The 22,805-nt window shown below is 39.0% G+C and overlaps 1 protein-coding gene and 1 long non-coding RNA gene across 3 annotated transcripts in view; one reads left to right on the forward strand and one right to left on the reverse strand.

Moving 5' to 3' along the window:
• Positions 1–7,478: 7,478 nt before the first annotated feature.
• On the reverse strand, positions 7,479–15,746 carry LOC106935254 (uncharacterized). Its single transcript, XR_001421860.1, has 3 exons — positions 14,818–15,746; positions 8,233–8,412; positions 7,479–7,618 (listed from the first exon to the last, which is right to left on the reverse strand). It is a non-coding gene; the product is annotated as an uncharacterized LOC106935254 (long non-coding RNA).
• LOC106935253 (disks large homolog 4) overlaps positions 13,910–22,805 on the forward strand; it is an 88,229-nt gene continuing 79,333 nt past the window's right edge. The window contains exon 1 of one of the 2 annotated variants that reach the window (XM_015015620.1): positions 13,910–14,159. In XM_015015620.1, the coding sequence (XP_014871106.1) occupies positions 14,079–14,159 (81 nt within the window). In that variant the 5' untranslated portion in view covers positions 13,910–14,078. The remainder of the gene's footprint in view (positions 14,160–22,805) is intronic. The other variant, XM_015015619.1, reaches the window with a different exon arrangement.

Here is a 22,805-nt window from a genome sequence, read left to right on the forward strand (position 1 = left end):
ATATATATATATATATGTTTATTCTTCCACTTTGCAATTATGGAGTTCGCTGCAATGAAACTGCAGTAAAGTTTAAGGTTTTAAAATGGGAAAAAAATCAGAAAAGCTCAAGGGTAGTGAATATTTTTTTCACATTTCAACTCTGCCGAATGATAAGTCTATGAAAGGCCAAGAGCTATGACTCATTAAATCTTGGGTCTTGTAGTCTGAGGGCTGTCTTGTAGGGTATGGTGGTGTAGCTCCATCGAGACCTTTCGATTTGAATGTTCACCGTCTGATTAGCGGGGCCCATTTTATATTTTTACTAAAATACCAAGCTGAAACGGTTCAATCTTTTATTTAAATCTAAATAAAACTCCTCTCACCTCATGAACTATCTGTGCATGTGGATCTGTCAGGATCTAAAAAAAAAAAAAGGCAGCGATAAATATTACATGTGGGGGAGTGTGGAGGTCGAGGCACGAAGTGCTTCTTGAGTTGTGGAGGGCGATTTTGTCCTTGTGGCGGACGGTGTCAGGAAATGCAGTCGCCATTGGGGGGAGTGCGTGGTCTGCCACAGTGTTTAGGTGGGCGGCATGTGTCACAGCAATCGCCACATGGAGGCCAGGACACTGCGTTTTTCTGGCAAAATGTTACAGTTTGATGTGAATCTATAATGAACTTCACCTGCCAGGGAATTTTATTGTTGCCGCTGATCAGTATGAGAACATATATGTGTATGTCACGTGTAATAATGGAGGCTGACAGAGCTCCCTGCTGGGAAAATGAAACAGTAGTGCAATCTCTCAGTGGGTTTTCTCATTCTTGATAATTTCATAATTTAAAACAGACCAAAATGTTTCCACCAAAGACCACTGAGAAAGAAAAAGATGTCACACTGGTAAGGTTTTAAATACATAATTGATAAAGTCGTCACAAGGCATTAAAGCCTGGTGGGAAATATTAAATGTTATATGATGACAGTATGAGATATTACTTTTACTACCTCTGCTGGACTCTCTGCTAGCTCTCTCAATAAAACTGAGTCACATTAGACTGATGTGATTCTAACATGATGATCAGATGGTTTAGACAAGATTTAGGTACACTATAAACTTTTCTGTAAAATTATGCAAACCATATTTAGATCTATGGAACTTTTCGGGTCCATTTTTATCTGCTTCTGCTATTTTGTTGTTAATGGTTATATAGTTAAGATTAAATCTGCCTTCAAAACGATAGACTTCCATAAATAGATTCCACTAGCTGTGTCACATCAAGCATCAGACACCTGATCATAGTCCTTTTGAGCAAGTTCATTTTCAGTTTTCTTCATTTTGCCAACTATTTTGCTCATTTTTTTTTTTTGATAACCCGCTTTGCATGAATTTGCTTCTTTGTTATAATAAAGTAGCAAAAAGTCTGCATAGATTACAAGAAAATGTAGTGACAAAGACACTAATGGCTAAGTTATATAAAAAAAAACCACATCATTTGTATCATACAGGTTTCTTAAAGGAGCAAGTAAACTTTTAAGTTCCCTCAATTTCAAAAGTAGGAAAAAAATATATACTTTTGCTCCAACAAATATTGACTGTAAAAATTATGCCAATTTATTAAGTCTCTTTCAAGTGTCCTCACACTTATTTAAACTAACATAGAAAATAACATTAACAATAGAAATAACTGCTACTTCATCATGTCTTTGGGATTAAATTTAAAGGCAATTTAATTGGTCTTTTTTGAACAATTTGGACAATTATTGTTACATCAGAATCTAAAATACTGCAAAACTGATCTGAATACTTTTGAATGAGACTATTCAGATGCACAAAAAGTACGATATTTGTCTTTTTGTCACAAGAACCATCTTACATAAGAGGCAGCACAAAACCCACAAACCATGGTTAAGCTTTTCCAAATATATTCTACATTTATAACAGATTACTTTAAAACCAGGTGTGATTTGAAGACAAAAAAGTGAGTATCATTAGTTTTGTCAAAATAGGATAAAAAAAAAAACTCTTTTATTGTACCCAATAATATAGAGATGGAGGAGCGTTCATGCGAGAACTGCCACTGAATCAGCATATAGATGAGACGGCAAAAACTGGCATAAATAACTGGGGTTCAAAGTTATGTATTCTTCCAACTTCACTTCTCTATTTTCAAACATGATTAGGTGTTCATGGCTTATAGTTCCAGGAAGAAGATTTTTAAGCTCTAATGATGCTTCTGCTGCATCACCTGGTGCTACCTGGTGCCATGTGTGATGAAAATGTGCATGAGATATGATAGATCTGAGCGTTTTAGGTATAGTATATGATATTTTGTTATACTTGTTCATGCCTGTTCTACCTTTCTGAGGAAGTTTTTTTTTTTATTAATCTGTTTCCAATGACCTTTTCTAATACGATACTTGGAACTGCACATAAAAAAGACAGCTAAATGTAACTTTTTGTGACCATCATTGTCTTTATGATTGTATATTTTAGTTTGGCCAACCATGATTAGTATTCAGTATTCGTCAAGGCCTAATGGAAACTTGATTCTCCAATCCAATTTGAATGCTTCAGAATTTATGCTGCAATCTGAAAAGTTGCATGTCCCACCTCGTATATAATAATTACAGCTAATTACATTGACATTTTTGGATTTGTATGGTGTCATTTGTTCAAAAAACACACAAAGGAGGATTATCGCTGGAGAGTTTTTTTAAAGGCTACCTAAAAAAGTGAAAGAGGAAGTAACTTTGATTCCTTTGATTTCCTCTTTCACACATTTGTAAAAGCATGCCTCTAAGTATTTTTGTAACAGTGGCCATCTGCAGGATCTGGCCATCTGTGGATGCCAGTGTGTTTGTATTACACTGTTCATTTTCGATCAAAGCCTCTACTATTCGCCCTGGGGGATCGAATGTGTGGTCATCATTTAAAATTGCTTTTTTGCTGCACCATTGCTCCGGCACTGTCGGGAGCTGGAAAGTGGGGACGAGGATGGGTGATGTCCAATTATAGATCTGATGATGTAAAGACACGAGAGCACATGTCTCCCCCCCTCTTTTTTTTTTGCTCTTCCCAGAGTGGTACAGTCCGCAGTCTTAAAGGCAGAGCGGTGCAAGAAGAGTGCTTTGACTTTTGCACCATTTTCATGAAACTTTTAAAAAATAGTTATTATGACGACAGAAATGACAAAAACTGAAAAGACTCGGGGCCTAAGTAGTTTGTGGAAGTCACATTAATATTGGATATTTAGATATAGATGATGGCAGCAGTCTATCGATTATCTGAATGTGATTTTCTGTGATTTTTCCACTTGATTTTTTAAAAATTTAACGGACGAATGGATGCAAACACCTACACAGAAGCAGAGTCACATGTGACAGTCTGAGGCAGGCATATTGCAGCATTGCTAAGGCAACAGCTGCAGAGTGCTCCAACAAGCAGATAAACCTCGGTGTGCTCTGGCTCTAGTCGTCGTTTTCTTCTGGTTAATACAAACTCAGGTTTCAGGGGGATTTGCTCCTGTCTAAGATGCTCTCGCGGTGCTTCGTGTCTTTTTCTGTGATGCATATGTAATTCACACTCTCCTCCTCAACACATTTGCTTTCGGTCTAATTCCTTCTGTCTTCACATGCACTCACTCGCATGCGCTCACCCACTCTCCTTCTCCTTCACCGTCCCCCTCCCTCGTTTTTTCCTCTCCATCCTCTGCTGCTTTGCTCTTCTGTTGTCTGTTTTCTCTGTTTCCCTCCCTTTCCACACTGTGACTCCCCAAACCCCGTCTTTTCTTTTTGGTTGTTGTCGTCGCTAATCCCACCACCTCTGCTTTCCATCTCCATCCTCCCTTCTTTCTTTTTGTTTTCCCTCATTCTTTTTCCACCACCTGTCCTTTTGGATAACGGATACACGCCTCACCTTCCCATCTCTCTCCATTCTTTCTTCCCTCTCCTGCTAAATTCCAAAGACCACCCTCTCTCCTCTCCTTCTCCTCTCTCTTTTCATTGCTCTCTCTCTCTCTGTTTCCCTGTGGCCCTCCCCCTCCCTTTTCATGTTTCCCCCCTCCCTCCATCCTCTCTTTCCCTCGCTGGTTCAGTTAGTCAAAGAAGAGATTCACGGAAGGAGAGAAAAGGGGGGAAAGGCAGGACGAGAGTGAGAGCGCAGGAGTGGGGCAGGCTGGGGAGAGGGGCGTGGGGTCTCAGCCCTCTGTCGTGGGGGGTTGAGGGGGTTGAGATACACCCCAATATTTTGTTCTAAGTACCATGGACTGCCTCTGCATTGTGACTACAAAGGTAAGCTTATCTGTTGTCTCCTACACAAGCTCGTGCTCTGTGAGAGTGAAAGAGAGTGAGAGGTGCCACAACTGGAAAAAACAATTAACTGATTACAGAGGTATGTCATCTGCATAGACAGAAATCCCATCTTGGAAATTGTTTCAGTCTTTGGTTTCTGTTTTGGGATTTGGAGATTTCAGAGAGGCACTGGAGGAGCTGAGATAACTGAGAAGTGTGTGGACTGGATATTCTTTGATTTCTCCCTCTCTGCACACTCTCTCCCACTCTCACCGCATCTCCTACTCGGTGTCATGCTTTAGGAGTTCGTACACCGGGGCTGGCTGACCTGCGTGGATGTTTTAAGGGCAGAGAGAGCCAGTGCTTTGCGGTGGCTTTGTGAAGCCGGAGCTGCAGGATGTGTGAGGAGGAGATCCTGGGTGGGAAATCTGCATGCCGTCCCAATATTCGCCACCGCTTTCTATTAATCCGGAAAGCTAGAGCTAACGCACGGCGCACTTTTTCTACCACACCAAATAAGTGATGTGTTATATTACAGACAAATGCTCAGCATCTTCAGTGCTGTGGTCTACCGCGTTGACTAATAAGAGAAAATAGTGCGGCTCTGATACAGGGTGACACCTGACACTCTGAGGGGTCAGACGGTGTTTAGAGAGCTACAGCCTCAACTGGGTTCACACTTGCAGCTGAACTGATTCAACAGCGAGTGAGCAATACGCCGTAGCACCTGCACCTGAGCGCCGTTTCCAGCAGGAAGTGATGACAAAAAGTCGGAAACACAAATAAAAATGCACAGAGGCTCTCACAGCTGTGTGAAGGCGGTGATCATCAAAGGCGTTTTTTTTTTTTTTTTTCTTTCATGCATTTGTGCTTATTTGGTATTGGTAGCACAGACGTGAGTGCAGCTGGTGCTTTCGGATGTATTACATAAATTTGTGCTTAAGTGTGGCACACTCATTTGCTTATCAACGTCTCTGTTTCCGTGGCAACAGAGAATATTGGTCAGTTAAACTTAGATAAGGAGGTGTAGTCAGATGAGGTGGCAGACATACTGTACAGTTTTAAAGAAGTACACACAGTGCCTTGCAAATGGATGCATAACCCTTGATGCTTCTTCACATTTTGTCACATTAAAACTAAAAGAGGTGTTTTACTGGGTTTCTATGTGACAGGCCAACACAAAGTAGAGCAGAAATGTGAGGTGGAGGGATTAGGATTAGCATAATTTTCCTGCACTTTTTAAAACAAAAATCTGAAATTACCCTAAATATAAACTGCAGCTGAATCAGCTGACTTCAAGAGTCAGCTGATTAGAAATTAATGTTCTTTTTTTTTGGCCCACATATTAAACACTATGTGTGATAAAAACTAAAACTGAGCATGGTCCTGAAGTAAAGCATGGTGGAGGCAGCATCAGTCTGTGGGAATGCTTTTCATCAGAAGGGATAAGAAAGGTAGGGCTAAATATAGAGTAATCCTGGAAGAAAACCTGTTAGTAGCGGCAAAAGACTAAACAGAGGTTTGATCTCTTAAGATCATCAGAATAAATAGCACTTGAAATAAATGCACACCACACTCAGAATTTTACTCTATCAACATTTCTTTTCTCTTTAAATGTATGCGCTACTTTGTTTCACATCAAATTTCAATAACATTTATTGCTATGTAGTTCTAACGTCATAGGTTGTGAATACGTTGCTATATATGATATGCTGGATATTAATTCAGATATTTTTCCTGGTGAAATAACTTCCATATCAAGAACCATTCATTCTGTTAACCAGTTATGGTAACCCAGTGGTGTTACATAACAGTCCAGCATGATAAAGTCCAGAGAAAAAAAAAAGCATAGTACAGTTGGTATTAGGTTCCAGGGGTTCATGTATGTTTTTCTTGAGAGTTAGTCATTTATGTAGCTTGGAAAAGGCAGACAAAAAAAAAAACCCCAATAACAACTGTGAGTTAAAGACCACAGTTGGTGGCGGTGGATATTTCGCCAAACCCGTTCCAGAATCCTGCATCTCTATCAAAGTGAGAAAAGACTTACTGTAAAGCTGGCAAGGAGGAGTAGGCTTTTGCCAAGAACTTGTGAGACAGATGGTCAGTTTATAATAGAGCACATTAGCACACAAAACTATGTTAAGGAATGCGATGACTGATCTTCAAACTAGCCCTTTGTTAAGATATAGAAATGACAGGCTTTATTTTTCACAAAACTCTAAATACTACAAACAATTAACTGCATGAAATTAAATAAACATTACTTTTAACAGGTTTAAAACGCTAGTTGAGATTTAGATACACGTATGCCAAAGTTGAATGAATTAAAATTCACAAATTATTCAGTATACAGCTTTAAATGTGACCTATTAAAATTTAATAAATGCCGGCTGCATTGCAGGTAAGGAGTGTGGCTTGCCATCATGTAGCAGCTGATGGGTAAGCAGCTCCCCGAGTGAGCTGTTCCCTGACACCCACATACTGTATAACAGGTTATGTGAACAATGTTGCTTCCCCTGCGAAGGTCTGTGCACAAAGTTTTACTGTGTGGGTGAAGGCACAATGAGCCAGTGAGTGACAAATGAATTAAAGCACTATTGTACTAAGCGGTGACTTCTGTAATAAAAGAAATTGCAGCAAGTCTGTGGCATTCTTTAGCCATCTTTAAATCATGAATCCTCGATTCGGTTTATTTATATAGTGTCAATTTACAACATATTTCTTGAGGCACTTTACAAAAAATAATTTCAGTTTCATCATAAATACATTCCAATTGATCCTATTTGTCAAACAATACAGTAAGATAAGCTTACTATTCAAATTAGTTTAAAAAGTTTCTAAGGAAACCCAGCAGATTGCATGAAGTCATTGACTTAAAAGTAATCCTACATCAGTTCTTCTGTTTTGTGTGTGTGTGTGTGTGTGTGTGTGCTCCGTCTACTCAAACCAGTCGCTCCTACCAAGCCAGGTTCTGGTTGAAGTTTCTTCCTGTTAAAGGGGAGTTTTTCCTCTCCACTGTCGCTACATGCATGCTCATACCTAGCTTAGAGACACTCACTAGACAAGTGTGTTGCGTATGTTAGCCTAAATTTTCCTTTGCACACAGTTATGAGCATAATAAAATGACTGAATGATATATATTTAAGTATATATTTAAGTAAATAAATAGTTGCCTTTCACCTTGAAAGGTAGAACTGCAGAAGCTCCTCTCCATATGTCTGCGTTTGGAACGCAAGCTGAACAACTGAACCTCCTAAAAGGCTTTAAAAATAGTGCATTTGTTGCTAAAAGTGACTGATAGGTTGGTCCCCCATCTGGGCGCCCTTATGTCATGGGGCAGCAACAGTGCTGCAAAATATAGAAAACTTTCTTTCAGTTGTGGCCTAATTTCCCAACATATGATTTGCATGTCTTGCTGGATTGGAGATAGTTAGTGTAGCAAAGGTTTGATGCTAAATTAAAGGGTGAGTTCTCTGTTTTGCTACACATCTACAATTTTTGATCATTCCATGTTTAAAATCTGACGTACCAAAACCGATTCAATTCAAACTATATTATTCTACACTTAATTCTATTTGTGAAATATCAAAAAGAAATCAATATTGCTTTTTAAACACCTTCATTTGGCATCAGTGAACTTAGCACACACACAAATTTGTGTAATGCAGGTCTAAACATGGGAAAACATTGTGAATTTACTGGAACATCAAGTCTTGGAAGTAAATTTCTAAAAAGAGAGAATAGCAGATGTTGCGCTAAACTATAAGTACCTTGTAATACCACAGACAGATGACAACCTCTTTTGTGGTGGTCATCTGTCTGTGGTATTCCAAATACCTGCAACAAGTGAGGAAAGTTAAGAGAAGTCAGCTAAACATCAGGAACAAGGTCAACAGATATGCCTTGCTAGCAATCAGATACTCCGCTAGGGTAAATAATGTTAAAACACAAAAGCTACTCACCATGTTGGAGTCCACCTTCAATCCAGTATCCACAGGTGATGCACTATTTGCACAGAAGGTGGCAGAGGACTAGTGAGTATCAAAGACACCATCCGGGATGAAATATCCAAGCTCCAGGAATACATCAGAAAAATGGCCTAGAGAAATGAAGCACTCAGTCAATGTCTCAAACAAAGGAAACTAGAAGAGGAGGAGAAGGAATCATCATAGGAAGAAAAGCCACTGCATGAGATTTATCACCAATAGCTTAAGTGGTTAGTATGACCAAATGATACCAATGGCTAGAAAGGGCTGGGCAGAGGGACAACACATAAGCACTGACAATAGCAGCACAGGAGCAGACCTTGAGCACCAGAGAAATAGAAGTCCAGATCTACCAAACCAGGCATGCAAAGAGGCCCTGGAAACAATCCAACATCTTACAGTTAGGTGTACGATACTAGTAGGAAGGCAGGAAACTGGAAACCCCCTTTGAATCACCTCCCAAGGTGGTAGAGAATGACTGTGCTAACATTGTGTAAGACCTTCAGATTCAAATGGACAAGATGGTAACGTCCCACCAACCGGACACTGCGTTTCTTAATCAGCAGCAGACGAGAGCTGTTATCGATGTGGGCATCCCAAATGAAGGAGACATCAGGACTAAAAAAACACAAGAACTACTCAGGGGCTCAGGGAAGAACTAGAAAGAGCCTGGCAGATTAAGGCAACTCTTGTGCCCGTGGTCATCAGAGCGCTGTGTGATCCCTACTCTGGAGAAGTCTCTCCAACAGATACCTGGAGAAACATCCAACAACTCAGTCCAGAGCACAGTCCTAGGAACGGCTAAGGTACTGTGAAGAACCCTCACAGTCCAGGTCCTCTCTGGGAGAGAGGTCTGGACTTGAGATGAAGAGCCATTCGGGGGATGGGTGAGAGAGTAGATTATATATAAAATATTCCATAGGTGTCACTGACACCTTAAACATGAAGACCTAATGTTTCTGTTCCAGAAGATAATACTGAGTGTTAAGATCAAACTTTTTTTTTTTTGCCAGTTTATGTAATTTTCTGCTCCTTCCTACACTAAAAAAATCTTTGATAAAAAAACCCAATAAACTGCAAAATATTATACCAGTGACTCGCAGAGGAGTGATATTACATAACACTTAGAACAGGAATATTAGGGCATATCAGCTTTGAAGAGACGTCACAGGATTTATATTTGGTTGTGAGCTTGACGGTATCTTTAACTTTCTTTCCCCGTTTGGCAATGAGTCAGAGACGTATGGTTTTATGTTTCGGAGGACAGAACAAGTAAAGTGCACAGAATCTGATCCCATCTCTGTTTTCTAAAAACATTCAGCAGAAAATTTAGTTTGCGTGAGAACAAGGCTATGGAGCACATTTTTACAGCATTTATATTTTTCAGCCCCGTTTAGCTTGTTTCTCTTTCATTATCACTCCTCTTCTTGTTGCCACCTTCATTCCACTCCTCGGCTCTCACATTTCCAATTCCTGTAAAAAAAAATATATTTGTCCTCTCTGCCTCCTTCACCTCCTTAATCCCTCACTCTGTCGTCTCTTCCAGACTCTTCCGTCCTTTATCTCATTTTACCTATTTTTTCCTTCTCACTCACTTTCTCCCTTCTCTCCACTCAATACTTACCTTCTGCCCTCCTCTTCAGCACTTTCCAGCCTACTCCAGTTAGTGCTTCTTCTTATGAATTATACATTCACCAAGATGTATTCAAAGTCAGCAGCCTTTGCACATCTTACTGGCTTCATGTATGGCTACATTCTCTTTCCTTGAGTGGATTTTGGTCCGTTGCATTTGTTTTTATCTTCGGTTGCCAGTCGACTAATATGAATATTTATTTCTCCAGAACGTGTTGTTGTGTGCATATGAGGGTGGGAAAGCTTATGGCTGCTGCATTTAAGACTTTTCAACAAGAAGTGAAGCTAAAACCCTGCGCTCAGCCTTCTAGGAGTGTGCAACGCTACATGTGCAATTTGCAGTGAGTCAGGATTAGTGATCCAGTAGTGAGCTCAAATGATCCCCATTCAAGGGCACGGGCGTCCATCAGGCCTGTGCGTGAAGCCACAGAGACACTGATCCTGTCAAGTTACTCTAGGGGCAGAGTGAGAGGAGGACGGGATACCCCCAAAGCAAGTTTGGTGGCATTAACACTTTTGTTGGATAATAGAAAATTGCTGAGTGGATAAAAAGAGATGAAAAGTACTCTGCAAAAGAACAAATACTGTATGAACTTTATATTTTGCTGAATTACAACCACAAACTTCCACAACTCCAAAACTCCAGACATTTAGGAAATGAAAGGAAAAGGATACATGCATATTTTTTTATTATTATTTTTTGCTAGGGAAATCTGAAAAATGTGCATTTGTATTAACTGCCACTCCAAACCATTCTTATTTAAGTTAGGTTAGATAAAGAACATTATGCTTCATATTGCTTCAAATTTTTAATTAGATTTAGGTCTAGACTTTGACAGGGCCATTCTGCCAGACAGATATGTTTTGATGCAAACCCATTTATGTTCTGACTGCTTAGGGATTATGAAGGTGAACCTTCATCCCAGTCACAAGTTTTTTGCAGCTTTTAACAATCTTTCCTCTAGAAATTCCCTGTGTTTATTGAGCTCCAACCATTTTCCGATAAGCTATGAAAAAAAATCCTATTGACATTGTAAAATATGCAATTAATAGAAACATAAAGAACAACAATGAAAACACTTCTACATGTAGTTTTCACACTTACCTCATTATAAATTGGTACAGCATCAAGAAGATATTAACTAATAAACTAATTTCTGGATTACAAGTCACTACTTTTTCCACATAACAATGAATTTTTACCAATGGGTTTTGAAAGGCTGCAATGCTGCGTGATGAACAGGACAGAACACGTTCAACAGTCCAACTTAGAAATGCAAATTTATTTTCTAACTCTGAACCAGTAAAGAATACTTAAATACACCACAGTTTCACGCATTTGGTCAAACTTGCAAAAACAACACAACTTTAATTGGCTTAGTTAGTGCAATTAGGTACAATACATAATAAAGAAACCGAAACTGACAAAAACAATAGGTTGACAACCTTTGTCAACAAGTGATAATATGTTTGAAATGGTTGAGAAAGTTCAATTAGGAATTCTAAATATGATGTAAAATAATTAATAAAGCATAATGTTGCTCAGAGCACACAGCACAGAATTAGACTGAATAGCCCTGCCTTTATGGATCAAGCACAGTGTCATGACACCCGATCTAGAATTTTTTTCAAACTTCTTTCAAATTTTTTCAAAATTCATTAGAAGCAAGAGATGCTTCTAATGGCTTTCTTTCAATAATAGCTTTGGTCTTATCATATTTGGTCTTTAGTCAAACCCAAATGCGGGCAGAACTAGAGGCAGAGAGGTCAAGCGAGTTTTTAATGACTTAAAAATAAAGATTTACTCTGCTGGTATGAAGATGTCGGAGCAGGGAACTAGTTGTGAGGATAACAAAAGAATCGAGCAATGAACAATGAACAGAGGAGAGTAAATTACGAGGAAAGGGTGATGAATAATGACACTGGATCCAGGTGAGCTTGATCAGTGCGGATGTGGAAGAGCTGTGGTAGAGTGAAAGCAAGGAGGCTGAAGGAGGCAGACAAATAAACACAGATAATACTCAGGGGACTGAACTAAAACACAAAATGATATCCTAACAAGGCAAAATGCACAGCAGGAAGAACACAAGAAAGAAGTAACTGAACACAATACCCCAATACAAAACTAATGACCACAGAAAAGTGAACTGAATGGCAATAAACCCCCACAGAAATGATCAGAAACAAATACATGAAAGCTAATACGCAAACACCAGTGAATCATGACAATTATTGCCATAGTTCTATGACATCGCACTGTCTTCTTTATTCATAGTGGTTTGTGGCATAAAATCCCAATCCAGAAACTTAAAATTTGTGACATGTGGCAAAATATGAAAAAGCTCACATAGTATGACTACTTTAGCAAGCTCTCATAAATCTCCCAAATCCTAATTTCTTTTTTCTGTCAGTGTAGCCTCTTTCTTTTGAAGAAACATTGAAAATTACCAATGTTGTAAATGATTTCCCTGCTTCTTTAACTGCATATTGCACCACTCACCCACACGTTCTGCCTCTTTCTGAGAAAGAAAGGCACACCTACATGATCAGACAGAATCCACACACACGGTGTCGTGCTCCTGCACAAGTGGCTTCTGTGCTGTTGTGCATTGTAACTGCAACCTTGTTTGAAGAATACTGTGTGACGCTGCGACACCAGAGGTGTAAAACTGAAGGAACCTTCATTGTTGAGAATGTTGTTAAAGCACTAAACACCTCATAACTTTATCATATTGGTGGTGGCTGAGTCAGAAAGACATCGTTTCCCACACAAATGCTCATCAATATTCTCATTTCACCAACTTAGACTTGCAGAACTAACAGAGGGGCTTGCTGTATGTTTTTGCCACAAGTAAATGTTTTAGTTTATTCATTATACCAGTCATCCCACCAGGCATATGAGCCAGCGAGGCAGTTGTTAGGAGCTTTTCTTTGTCAAATGTACACAACTCAATCTGTTCTCCACATTGCCTCATTGGTATTTTTTTCTTCAAAGCCGCTCCATGAGGAACGCTTAAATAATTTGAGGACACAATGGTTACAAGAATGTTATCTTTGCTCTATTTCTAATTTTAAAGGTTTTTACGTACCCTTTTCTACAGCTGTTGTTGTAATCAGTGTATGTTACTTCAAGACAAACAAATTTCAGTAAAAATTGTGGCGTGCTTTTATAATCAGCCCTATTTATTCTGGCGCTCCTAAATAAAATCCAGCTCAACTAATTGCCCTCAGATGTCACCAAGTTAGTAAAGCCAATTTAGATTCTAGAAAAATATTTTAATCTTTACAGCTCTAAATATGTTCAAGTCCAGGGACAGTCCAATACTTCATTTAAAAGAAAACAAAATAATGTTTTCCACAACCATCAGGAAGATACTGCAAACATGAAGAAGAAGAAGTTGGTCCGGTCAGATAAGACCAAATTTGAATGTTTTGTCCCATGTCATTGGGGCAGAAAACAAAGAAGGGATAAAAAAAAATTATTGGAGCTAAATTAAGGGCATAATGGAATCATACCAATTAACCAGGTCTTCAAAGGCCTGGTTAATTGGTATTAACCAATTAATTGGTTAATTTGTATTAACCAATTAACCACCAATTAGATTGGGGAAGAAGTTCACTAAGGAGCATGAATGCTTTTTAAACATTGTATGGGTTTCAAGATGAATGCTCAACAGAACTCATGTATCATTCCTGTTAAGCAATAGCAAAGTAAAGAAATCCTCCTCCTGGTAGTGGTGGGAAGATTAACCGGTTTCCAATGAGCCACTGACATGCGCATGCGTGATTGGAAGACATTGGTAAGGCAGCTTTACATTTCTTTGAATTATAATGAAAAATCTAATTACGCCAGATTTTTACCTCATTGTATCGGTTATAGTAATGCAAAAAAAATTAAAATATTGACCAAACAGCGCTTCTTGTAGACCGCAAAGCAGTGTCGCCAACCGCCACAAGATGAAGAAGATGTGCGGGCGGGCGCGCGTACGTAATCACAACTAGCAAAGATGGCGGAACCAGCGGAACCGATACATTCACCTCCACACTGTAAATCTAAGGTTTGGCAACACTATGAATTTTATACGAGAAACGGACATCTTGAAAAGGCAAATGCGATTTGTAAAGTGTGCCACGCTGCTGTCAAATACAATGGAACCAGGATTAACTTTATAACTCACTTTAAACGGCACATGGAAACGTGGAGATGCCAATCAGTTCACCGTCTTCAGAGCCAGATTCACGTCGTTCTTCTTCCTTCAGTTCCACACATGGTGAGACTATCATTTCATCATTTTTCAGCGGACAATTGGCTAATATTCCATAATAGATGCTTTGGACCCTTTGCGTGTTATCGCTTCCGTATGGAAATTTCGCGCATGCGCGTAACGCTGGATGGAAAAAGACTATTCTTTTATATGCCATCCATAGGCGCACTGCCGCGGTACAACAATTCGGTTAACTAATTGAAACCTGGAGGAATAGGTATTAATTCAGTGCAGTGTGCCACAGCAAAAGTGAAAGGCAACGCAGAAAACTGTAGAAAAATAACTCAAAACCTCTGGTATTCTTTCTTTCTCGATCTCTATGTCGGCTATGCTACGCAGACTCGTTGCTATAGCAACTGACAACGCTGCCACAAACACTCAAATATTTCCCACTCAAAAATTGACATATTTTTGTTAAGATACCTTACCTAAAATGGCAATTCATTAATAAATTGTTACAATTTGAATTGCTTCATTAATTTTCATTAACGAAAAATTATGTATACAAAACAAGTTAATTTAAACCAAGATTAATCGATGACGAGGAAGTAAATCTTATCTAATTGAACCCCTGGTTGATGAGGAGGAATCTTAAAAGTATCTGATCGTAGTTTGTGGATCCATATGTGTATATCGGATAGAGATCAGAGATTCCCATCCCTACCTTCTAGGAGATCATGTTGAAAACGGATCCAACTGAGAATCTAATCAAATGTTTTGGCTGTCAGCAGAGCTGTGCTTTCTGAAACTGTCCATATGACAGGTGACACTTTAGATCCATCATGGGTGGTTTAGGCTGGCGATTTTGACATCCCCAATTGAGTGAAGCTACTAATGGTGTAAATATGAGCCTGCAGGACAAGAAACATAACTAACTGTTGTGGTGCTTGTATCAATAGAACAATAAATAATCAAAATCAGAAGCAGTGAAAAGAATTATGAAAAACTTTCATACTGCCAGAGCTGTTTTGAGATTCTTTTGACTAGAACTGCGACTCTCCATTTCAAACAGTACAGATGTTTATTGTGCCTATTGGCTGATATGTGTCATGATTTCTATATGTGAGGTTCTAGAAAGAAGAGAAAGGTACACCGACAAATATGAAGCTGCTGCTGATATTATCAATTAGAAAAGGATTTGCATTGCCTTTGTAAACGGATTTTCATAGAGAGCAGGTCTTCTTTTTTGTCAATGCAGCACACAATGACACCTTGTGGCATGATATTAAAACTACAGCTCAGGAGCTCATGGCAACCTTGCTAAGAGGGATTGTCACGTTTCAGTTGCTGTTGTCATCCATGTAAACGGTTTACCACCCGAGCGCAGGTTTGTGCTGCTTTAGGACTAACTGGGTCTGTGTTCACTAGAGACATCGTTGTCTGTGCCCTCGTAGGTGAAAGACTTTCATGTGACTGATATGTTGCGTCAGTTCTTCATTCACAGGAGCCCAAAGATTTCCAGACAATTCAGAGTATGAGTCACTTTTGAATTATTTGCTTTATGTTCAGCACCCATCTGTGGCTTCCAGTCTGAAAATTATTTATTAAAATTACGATGAGCAAAGCAATGCCAGCTGACGTCAGCATGGAGAAAAATCCAAATTTGCTCACACTTAACACAGTTAAGCACAAGCACTGATGTTTAGTGTGACTTGTTTGTCTCTGGCTTTGTATCTTCATGTTCCTCTTATAGGTGATGTCAGTTGCCAAGCAACCAAGCAATCAGGGCCCGATTGTTGCCATGACAACATGGCAGGGGTATCATCATGGAGAGAATGGAGATGAAAGGAGGAAGGGAGGATTCAGAGATGAGAGAAAAAGGGAGAGATGGGGAGATATAGAGAAAGTCCTGGCATTGAGGGGTGTTGATAATGTGAGGCCCACAGCGTGAAGGTAGGAGGGTGACCTCTGTGGAGGTGGTGGGGAAGGATGCTCATGAATAAGGAGAACGGAAAATAAGCACTGGGGCCTGTGTGGTTGGATCGGTGAGCTACGCAGTGTTTGACACTGTTCTGACGGGCTTTGTCCCAGATGGAAATGTCACGATGTGCTCCAATAGTCTCCAGTTACTGTCAGAGAAGCTGATGCCGAAGCCACAGCTCGGTGTGTCGCTGAGGTCCAGAGGGCTTTGGGCCTAACGTCTGTAGGTGTCATCATCCATCTATCACACAACAGCAGCGCACTGTAAAACAGTCAAATGGGGTCATGCTGCTTTTAGTCTGTTTATCCCCTCACACAACCAAACTTTCCCCTTGAAACAGCTGAAAATGCTAAGTAACTGCAGACAAATTCAACCATTAAAACAATAATCAGTTGAGGTAGGAATGATAACTGGCATACAAAAAATGATTTCTGTTGCCTTTGGGCTTTTTTACAGTACACTAAATGAAAGTTTCAATAAATCTCTCCTTGGCAAAGTACTCAAATTTTGATTGTGGCATAAATAAAATCATGAAATTATAAAGCCTCATTATAAAATTAATGAAAACGTATATGGTGTCACCTTCACTAAAGTGACTTTCAAAACTTTATTTCCCCTTCAAACGTTTGCATTTTTATCATGTAACAATCGCAAACCTCAAAATACTTATTTGGGATTTTATGTGACAGACCATTTCAAAGTAGGCCATTATTTTCACAAGTCTTTTAAGGGAAATGTCTCTACCAAACTCATTTTGTTTTGTTCATTCTTTTTTGTAAAATAGGTCAAGCTGAATCAGATTGGATGAAAAAGGCCTGTGAACATAAAGTTTAAGGTCTTGGCACAGATTCTCATTTGAATTTAGGTTTAAACTTTGATTGTGGCATTATATTATATAAATGTGTGTGTGTTGTAGATCAGGCTGTGCATGTTTTTTTTTTCAGGATCGTACATTTTTCTACAGTACAGTAGAATATGAATAGGGTACAGAAAACCTATAGGCTGGTTTTCTTTCTTTCATGTCTATCTGTTTTTGGATGGTGTATTAAACATCACTCTGTAAAATGTTCACTTGGGCAGTGCTTTGCAGATGTCTGTTAATGACTACTGTTATTGATACTGGGACTCGCATTGGAAATTCATTCTCAGTATTAATTTGTAATTGGTTTCGCTGTTTTTAGGAGTACTTATGGTGAAAACATGGCAAACATTTTAGATTTTAGTTAAATATTTTTTTAAAACGGTGTACAAATTAACACAATTTGGTCTCAATCTCAAAGTGACCAAAGATTGCTTTGGACACGATAAACAGCTTCACCACACGAGCACCACAAATTTCACATGCCTTGTATGTTCCACTTGTGCCCACATGTGCAACATACATACCCATATATCAGCAATGACAAAGTAATAACACAAATTAATCACTTGCAACACTTTGCGAACACTTTGTACTAATGAAAATGTATTTAAATAGGCATGTTGGATTCTTGAAACTGAAAGCGAACAAGGGGTTTGACCTACTTTCTAATTATTTCAACTTTTATCATCTGATGCTTATAGGCACTCGTAAAGCCACGAAATTTCAATTCAAGATGTTCAGCAGTTTCTGAAATATAAAGGCAGCTCCAGATGATCAAACTTCTACCAACATGCCTGACTTAAAAAAAAAACAATAATTCTGAAAAGTTGTTTCAAATCTAATTTGAAACATTCCTATGAATTTTTTTGTAACTTTTACTAAAAAAAATATGTTTTTCACATTTGTTAAAACTGCCACCATCCTGTGAGAAGTGCGTACATGAGCATGATTGACAGCGCTAAGATCCTCCATGCTCTGATTGGTTGCTTCTGATTGAGCCTGGTAGTTCTGTACTTAGCAGTTTTGACAAATATGAAAAATATATGCATATATATATTTTTAAAAGTTAAACACCCAAGCGTTAATAAATTTCTGGTGTACATAATTTCTGATGAAGATAATGTTTGAATCACACTAATTCTGGGGCTGACAGCTGCACACTGCTTCTTCACAAGGTTACTGCTCCAAGGCCCGGAGCTGAATACAACACAAACATCCTGGACTGAGACATGAAGACCAGTTTTTTTTGGTTTTTTTTTCAATAAACCATTTCATTTCTAAAGGATAGAACAAATAAGCTGAAAGATGTGCACATTACAAAATAACATAATCAGATCTTTTTCTTCACCTGGTTAGCCCTGGGAGATTGCAGGGTCCTGTTGACAGCTGGGCTCGGTTCCACAGTCTCAGTGACCTCAACAGGGCAAAGGAAGTTAAAAAATAAATAAAAAAAATAAGTGAGTGGTCTGAAAATAACATCTCAAGCTGGGTTGTTGACTCTGAAACCCCGTTACACAAAATATATATTTAAACAGGATTTTCCTTCCGATTTGAATGTGATTTTATTTTAGACCTACAGAGACTAAAAGATAACTAGGAAGTGGAAGAAAAAGGTTAAACAGATTTTTTTTTTCTTGTATCAAATTAATCTGAAATTTGTGGTGTGCGTTTGTTTTTAAAACTCCTGAGTCAAACCTTCATAGAAACATATTTTGCTGAAATTACAGCTGTTAGTCTTTATCAGAGACTGAAAGCTTTCCCCCTTTCATCTTTATAAGATCGCTCAAGCTCAGTCAGACTTGATGGACACATTTTGAAGTCTTCCCACAGATTGTCTATTGTAGTAGATCTGCACTTTGGACCTTTAACACATGTAGAGTATGTATTACCCAAGCCATTCATTTTGCCATCAGCCCTGAACATCTCCACTTTACCTGCTTGAAAAAGCTTGATCATGCTGCCATCATCATGTTTCATCATTGAGATTGGAACCTGCTGTTAGTTTTCTGCAATAGTCTATTACATGTTGGCCAAAAATAAAACGTTCCTTCTCATGTTTGCTGTATGCCCTACATGGGAAAAGGCTTTCTTTTAACAATGTCTCTCTTCCAAATCACTGGACTGCATGACTAATAGTTGCCTTGTCAACAGATTGTCGCACTGAAGCTGGGGATCTCTGCACCTCCTCCAGAGTTACCATGAACTCCTTATCTGTTTCTCTGATTTATGTTCTCTGTGCCCACGTTGTCAGCTTAGGTGGGACAGTCATGTCTTGCTAGGTTTGAAGTGGTGGTGTACTTTTTTCACTTCCAGATGATAGATTGAACAGAACTCTGCAAGAATGATGTTTAAAGCCTGGAGTACTGTTTCTTTGTCCCTTTGCTTTCTCCTTGACCTGTCTGCTGTGTTCCTTGTTCAACATGGTGCTGTTTGTTCAGAAATGTTGTCTAATAAACCCCCGAGGCCTTCAGAGAGTAGCTGGATTTATACTGAGACCAAATGACACACAGGTGGACTGCACTGAAGGGTATTTAGAGGCATCAAAGCTAAGAGAGCACTCTCTTCAAATATCGGTAAAATAAATACAAAAATTTGTTTTGGTAGAATTAGGAAATGTAAAAGAGTTCAAGGGGTTGTAAGCACATTTGCAATGCCCAAGAAATCAAAAATAATAATTGCAAAGAGTTATGAAAATGTATTGTGCCAACATGAAGTGCCTCATCAATGTATGATTGTTTGAGTCTTTGTGTGACAGTGCTTCAGTGAGGAAGCGAAGGGAAAAAAAAAAAATCTTGGAAAAGAAAATACTACCGAAGGTTGATTCATTGTCTGTACGACTCCTTTCCTTGTCCCTCCCTCTCTCACCGGCGGTGGCAAACATATTTTATGAGTCACGATTGGAGCAGACTGGCCATCCTGTCTTTTCAGAGTCTTGTCTTTAATGTCAACACACATCCAACACCAACTACTCTGGCTTCTAGGAAAACTCTCTCTTTTCGTCTGGTATGACCCCCTCCCTCCCCATCTTCCTGTCTACCCTCTCTCCCTCCTCCCTCTTTTTTTATTTCCTCTTCCCCTTCCCCAGCCTCTCATCCCCTCTCTCTCTCTCTTTCTCCCCATCCCTCTCCTCCTTTACTGCGGGTGTCTGGGAGGCTGTTTTTCCTCTGTCTCTTGCTCATGAAGGGCCGCACTAAGCTCCCTTCGCTCTGCCCGTGTGTGGTAGGTAAAATCACCTCTGCGTTTGTGTCGTCTTTCCTTCTGCCATCACTCATTTGCCGCCTCTGTTTTGCATGTTAGCTCAAAGTCTGCTAGTCGCTCTGGCAGATTTCAGGGAGCTTAATATCTACATCAGAGTGCGTTGCATGGAACATGCCCATAATTTGCTCCACTATCATAGATACGTGTGAAATATGTGTGTGAGGATTCTGGTTTTCCTTTCATTGTACATGTGCTCTGTGTAAGGTTAAATCATCCACTCTGAGTGTTGCGTATGAACATGGCCTGGCACATGTGGTGCTGTTTAAGGGCACATGTTTAGAAAAGCATATAGAGTGAAACTCTACGAGACTTGTTGATCGTATCATTACGCATTTGTAGTTTTATTCTCTTATTTGATAGCTTAGCTTTTTTAAGATATTTGAAAATAATTCGTAAAACTGTGCATCACCATCCATCAGAGGACACAAGGACACTGGACTAGCATCCTTATAAGAATAGAAAAATCCTTCATAAAAAATGTCATTATTATTTTGCTAAAGATTCTGCTGATCTTTAAGGATCGACAAAAAAGGTATTTTAATCTTCTGTAGTCGAAGATTACAGAAGTTGCAGAGTTGTGCAAATGTAAACTGCACAACGCACAGAAGGATGAATGCACAGAAAGAAGTCCAAGAGTCCTCCTGTTTTAATTAGCCGAGACGACGACTTAATGCAACTCAACAACCAGCAATCACTGTCAGTGTCATAGTATGTTTATAATTGTGGGAATTTGTGTTTACATGGTTGAAAAGACTTTCAAACTACTTAGCAGTTGTACGGTAGCCTGTGGAATTAATGTTTGAAAATTTATTTTAATTTTGAAATTTGAGACAATTTTAATTTCCATTCACTTCATGGTAAGACTCAACAGCTAGACACACTATTTTAGGTACACCTTGCTAGGACAGTGTTGGCTGCCCTTCAGAACGACGCTAGTTCTGCATGAGTGATTCAACACATGGTGAGAAACATTCCTCTGAGATTTTGGTCCATATTGGTTTGATGGCATTGCTTTGTTGCTCCTGAGTCGTCTACTGCATATCTACTGTGTTCTATGACGTCACCAGATTGAGATTTAGTGATTATGGAGACAGCTGGATTACAGTGAACTCATTGTCACATAACCATCAGATGGTTACTAGATCAGTAAACATTTGATGGATAAACTATGGTCAATTAGTACTTAAGAACACAAAGTGTTCCAAAAGAAAATATTCCTTACCAGTGGTGGTTCTGGCACGTATGGTCCCCCGGATAAGCTCCTGCTTTTGTTGCCATCAATCTATTAAAACGAGAAACTTAGCTTCTAGAAAGGGATAAAATTCCTTAATTTATTAGTTAATAGTGGAGCAGCTGGTAGCAGTTTTCTTGCAGCACGAAGGTTCGGGCTTCAGATCCTGACCTGAAGGATTTCCGCGTCAAGTTTGCATGTTCTTCCCATGCATGCGTGGTTTCGCTCTGAATATTCTGGCTTTCTCCCACTATCCAAAAGCATGACTACGAGGTTAATTGTTTTCTTAATTGCCTTTAGGTATGAATGTGTGTAGTGTAGTTGTTTGTCTCAAGTGTCTTTGTGTTGCCCTATGACATACTGGCAACCTGTCCCTGCTGTATGCTCCTCTTGCCCTGTGAAACTGGATTTAGGCACCAGATCCCTCAGAAGTGGGCATATGAGGATGGCTGCATTATTCAGTGAGAAAAAAATTGTGGCACAATTAGTTGCACCACATTTTTTTGGAGTTCTTGGAACTTTTAATTCGTTCTAGATTCATTGGGGTACAAATATTACGTGACATAGAGGCCAATTTTTCTTACCTATCTTTAACATGAAAAAGACAAGAGAAATACTTATTTTTCAGTGTACTTCTGCAAAAAAAAAAAAATCAATTTATAACTAAGCTTTTTATATATATGAACAAGTGGGATAATAAAAAAAAATTGGAGGGCACTTTAAAACCTCAAGTTCTGTCAGGCAAATCATTCTAGATCTGACTAACATAGCAACGTTGCATTATCATCTAACATGGTTCACCACAAACCTCAGTGCAACTCCAGGAAGCTTTTAGGGTTTCAAATGGGTTGTTGTGAGCATGAGAAACTAAACACTGAGCTTTGTCGGACTGATCCAGAGATTTAATCGAGAAAAATAAATATGACTTATCGAAAACATTTCTTTATGTGACGTTTGACACCTTGAACATTGTGTTACGTAATGGTGTGAGATTACATGAAGCCGCTTATATCTCAGAGAAACAAGAAGCAGGAATATGAAAGCATGGAGATATTCTGATTACTTGCCTTGAGAAGCCTCACCTGACCCAACAACCACTTAATGTAGCTAAGAGCACCACTGTTAAGAATTTCATTAAACATGTTTTTGGTATCTTTTTAAAATCATAAAACAAATGGATCATGTAGTACTTTTTGACTTCCATTTTCATATTAAAATAAGCAATTTTACATGTGTTAGTTTCAGAGAGGGCTTTTGAGTTGGCCAATATGGCTCACTGCCATTGGTGGCATGGCATAGAGAATACAAGAAGTACACTAGACAGTGAACAAAGATCCTTTAAATCAGTTATGCAAAGATTTATGAAATATATTCTGTTTT

Source organism: Poecilia latipinna, unplaced genomic scaffold (genome assembly GCF_001443285.1).
Source record: "Poecilia latipinna isolate Pla-1442-1.1 unplaced genomic scaffold, P_latipinna-1.0 Scaffold1935, whole genome shotgun sequence".
In the NCBI taxonomy this organism is placed as follows: Eukaryota; Metazoa; Chordata; class Actinopteri; order Cyprinodontiformes; family Poeciliidae; genus Poecilia; species Poecilia latipinna.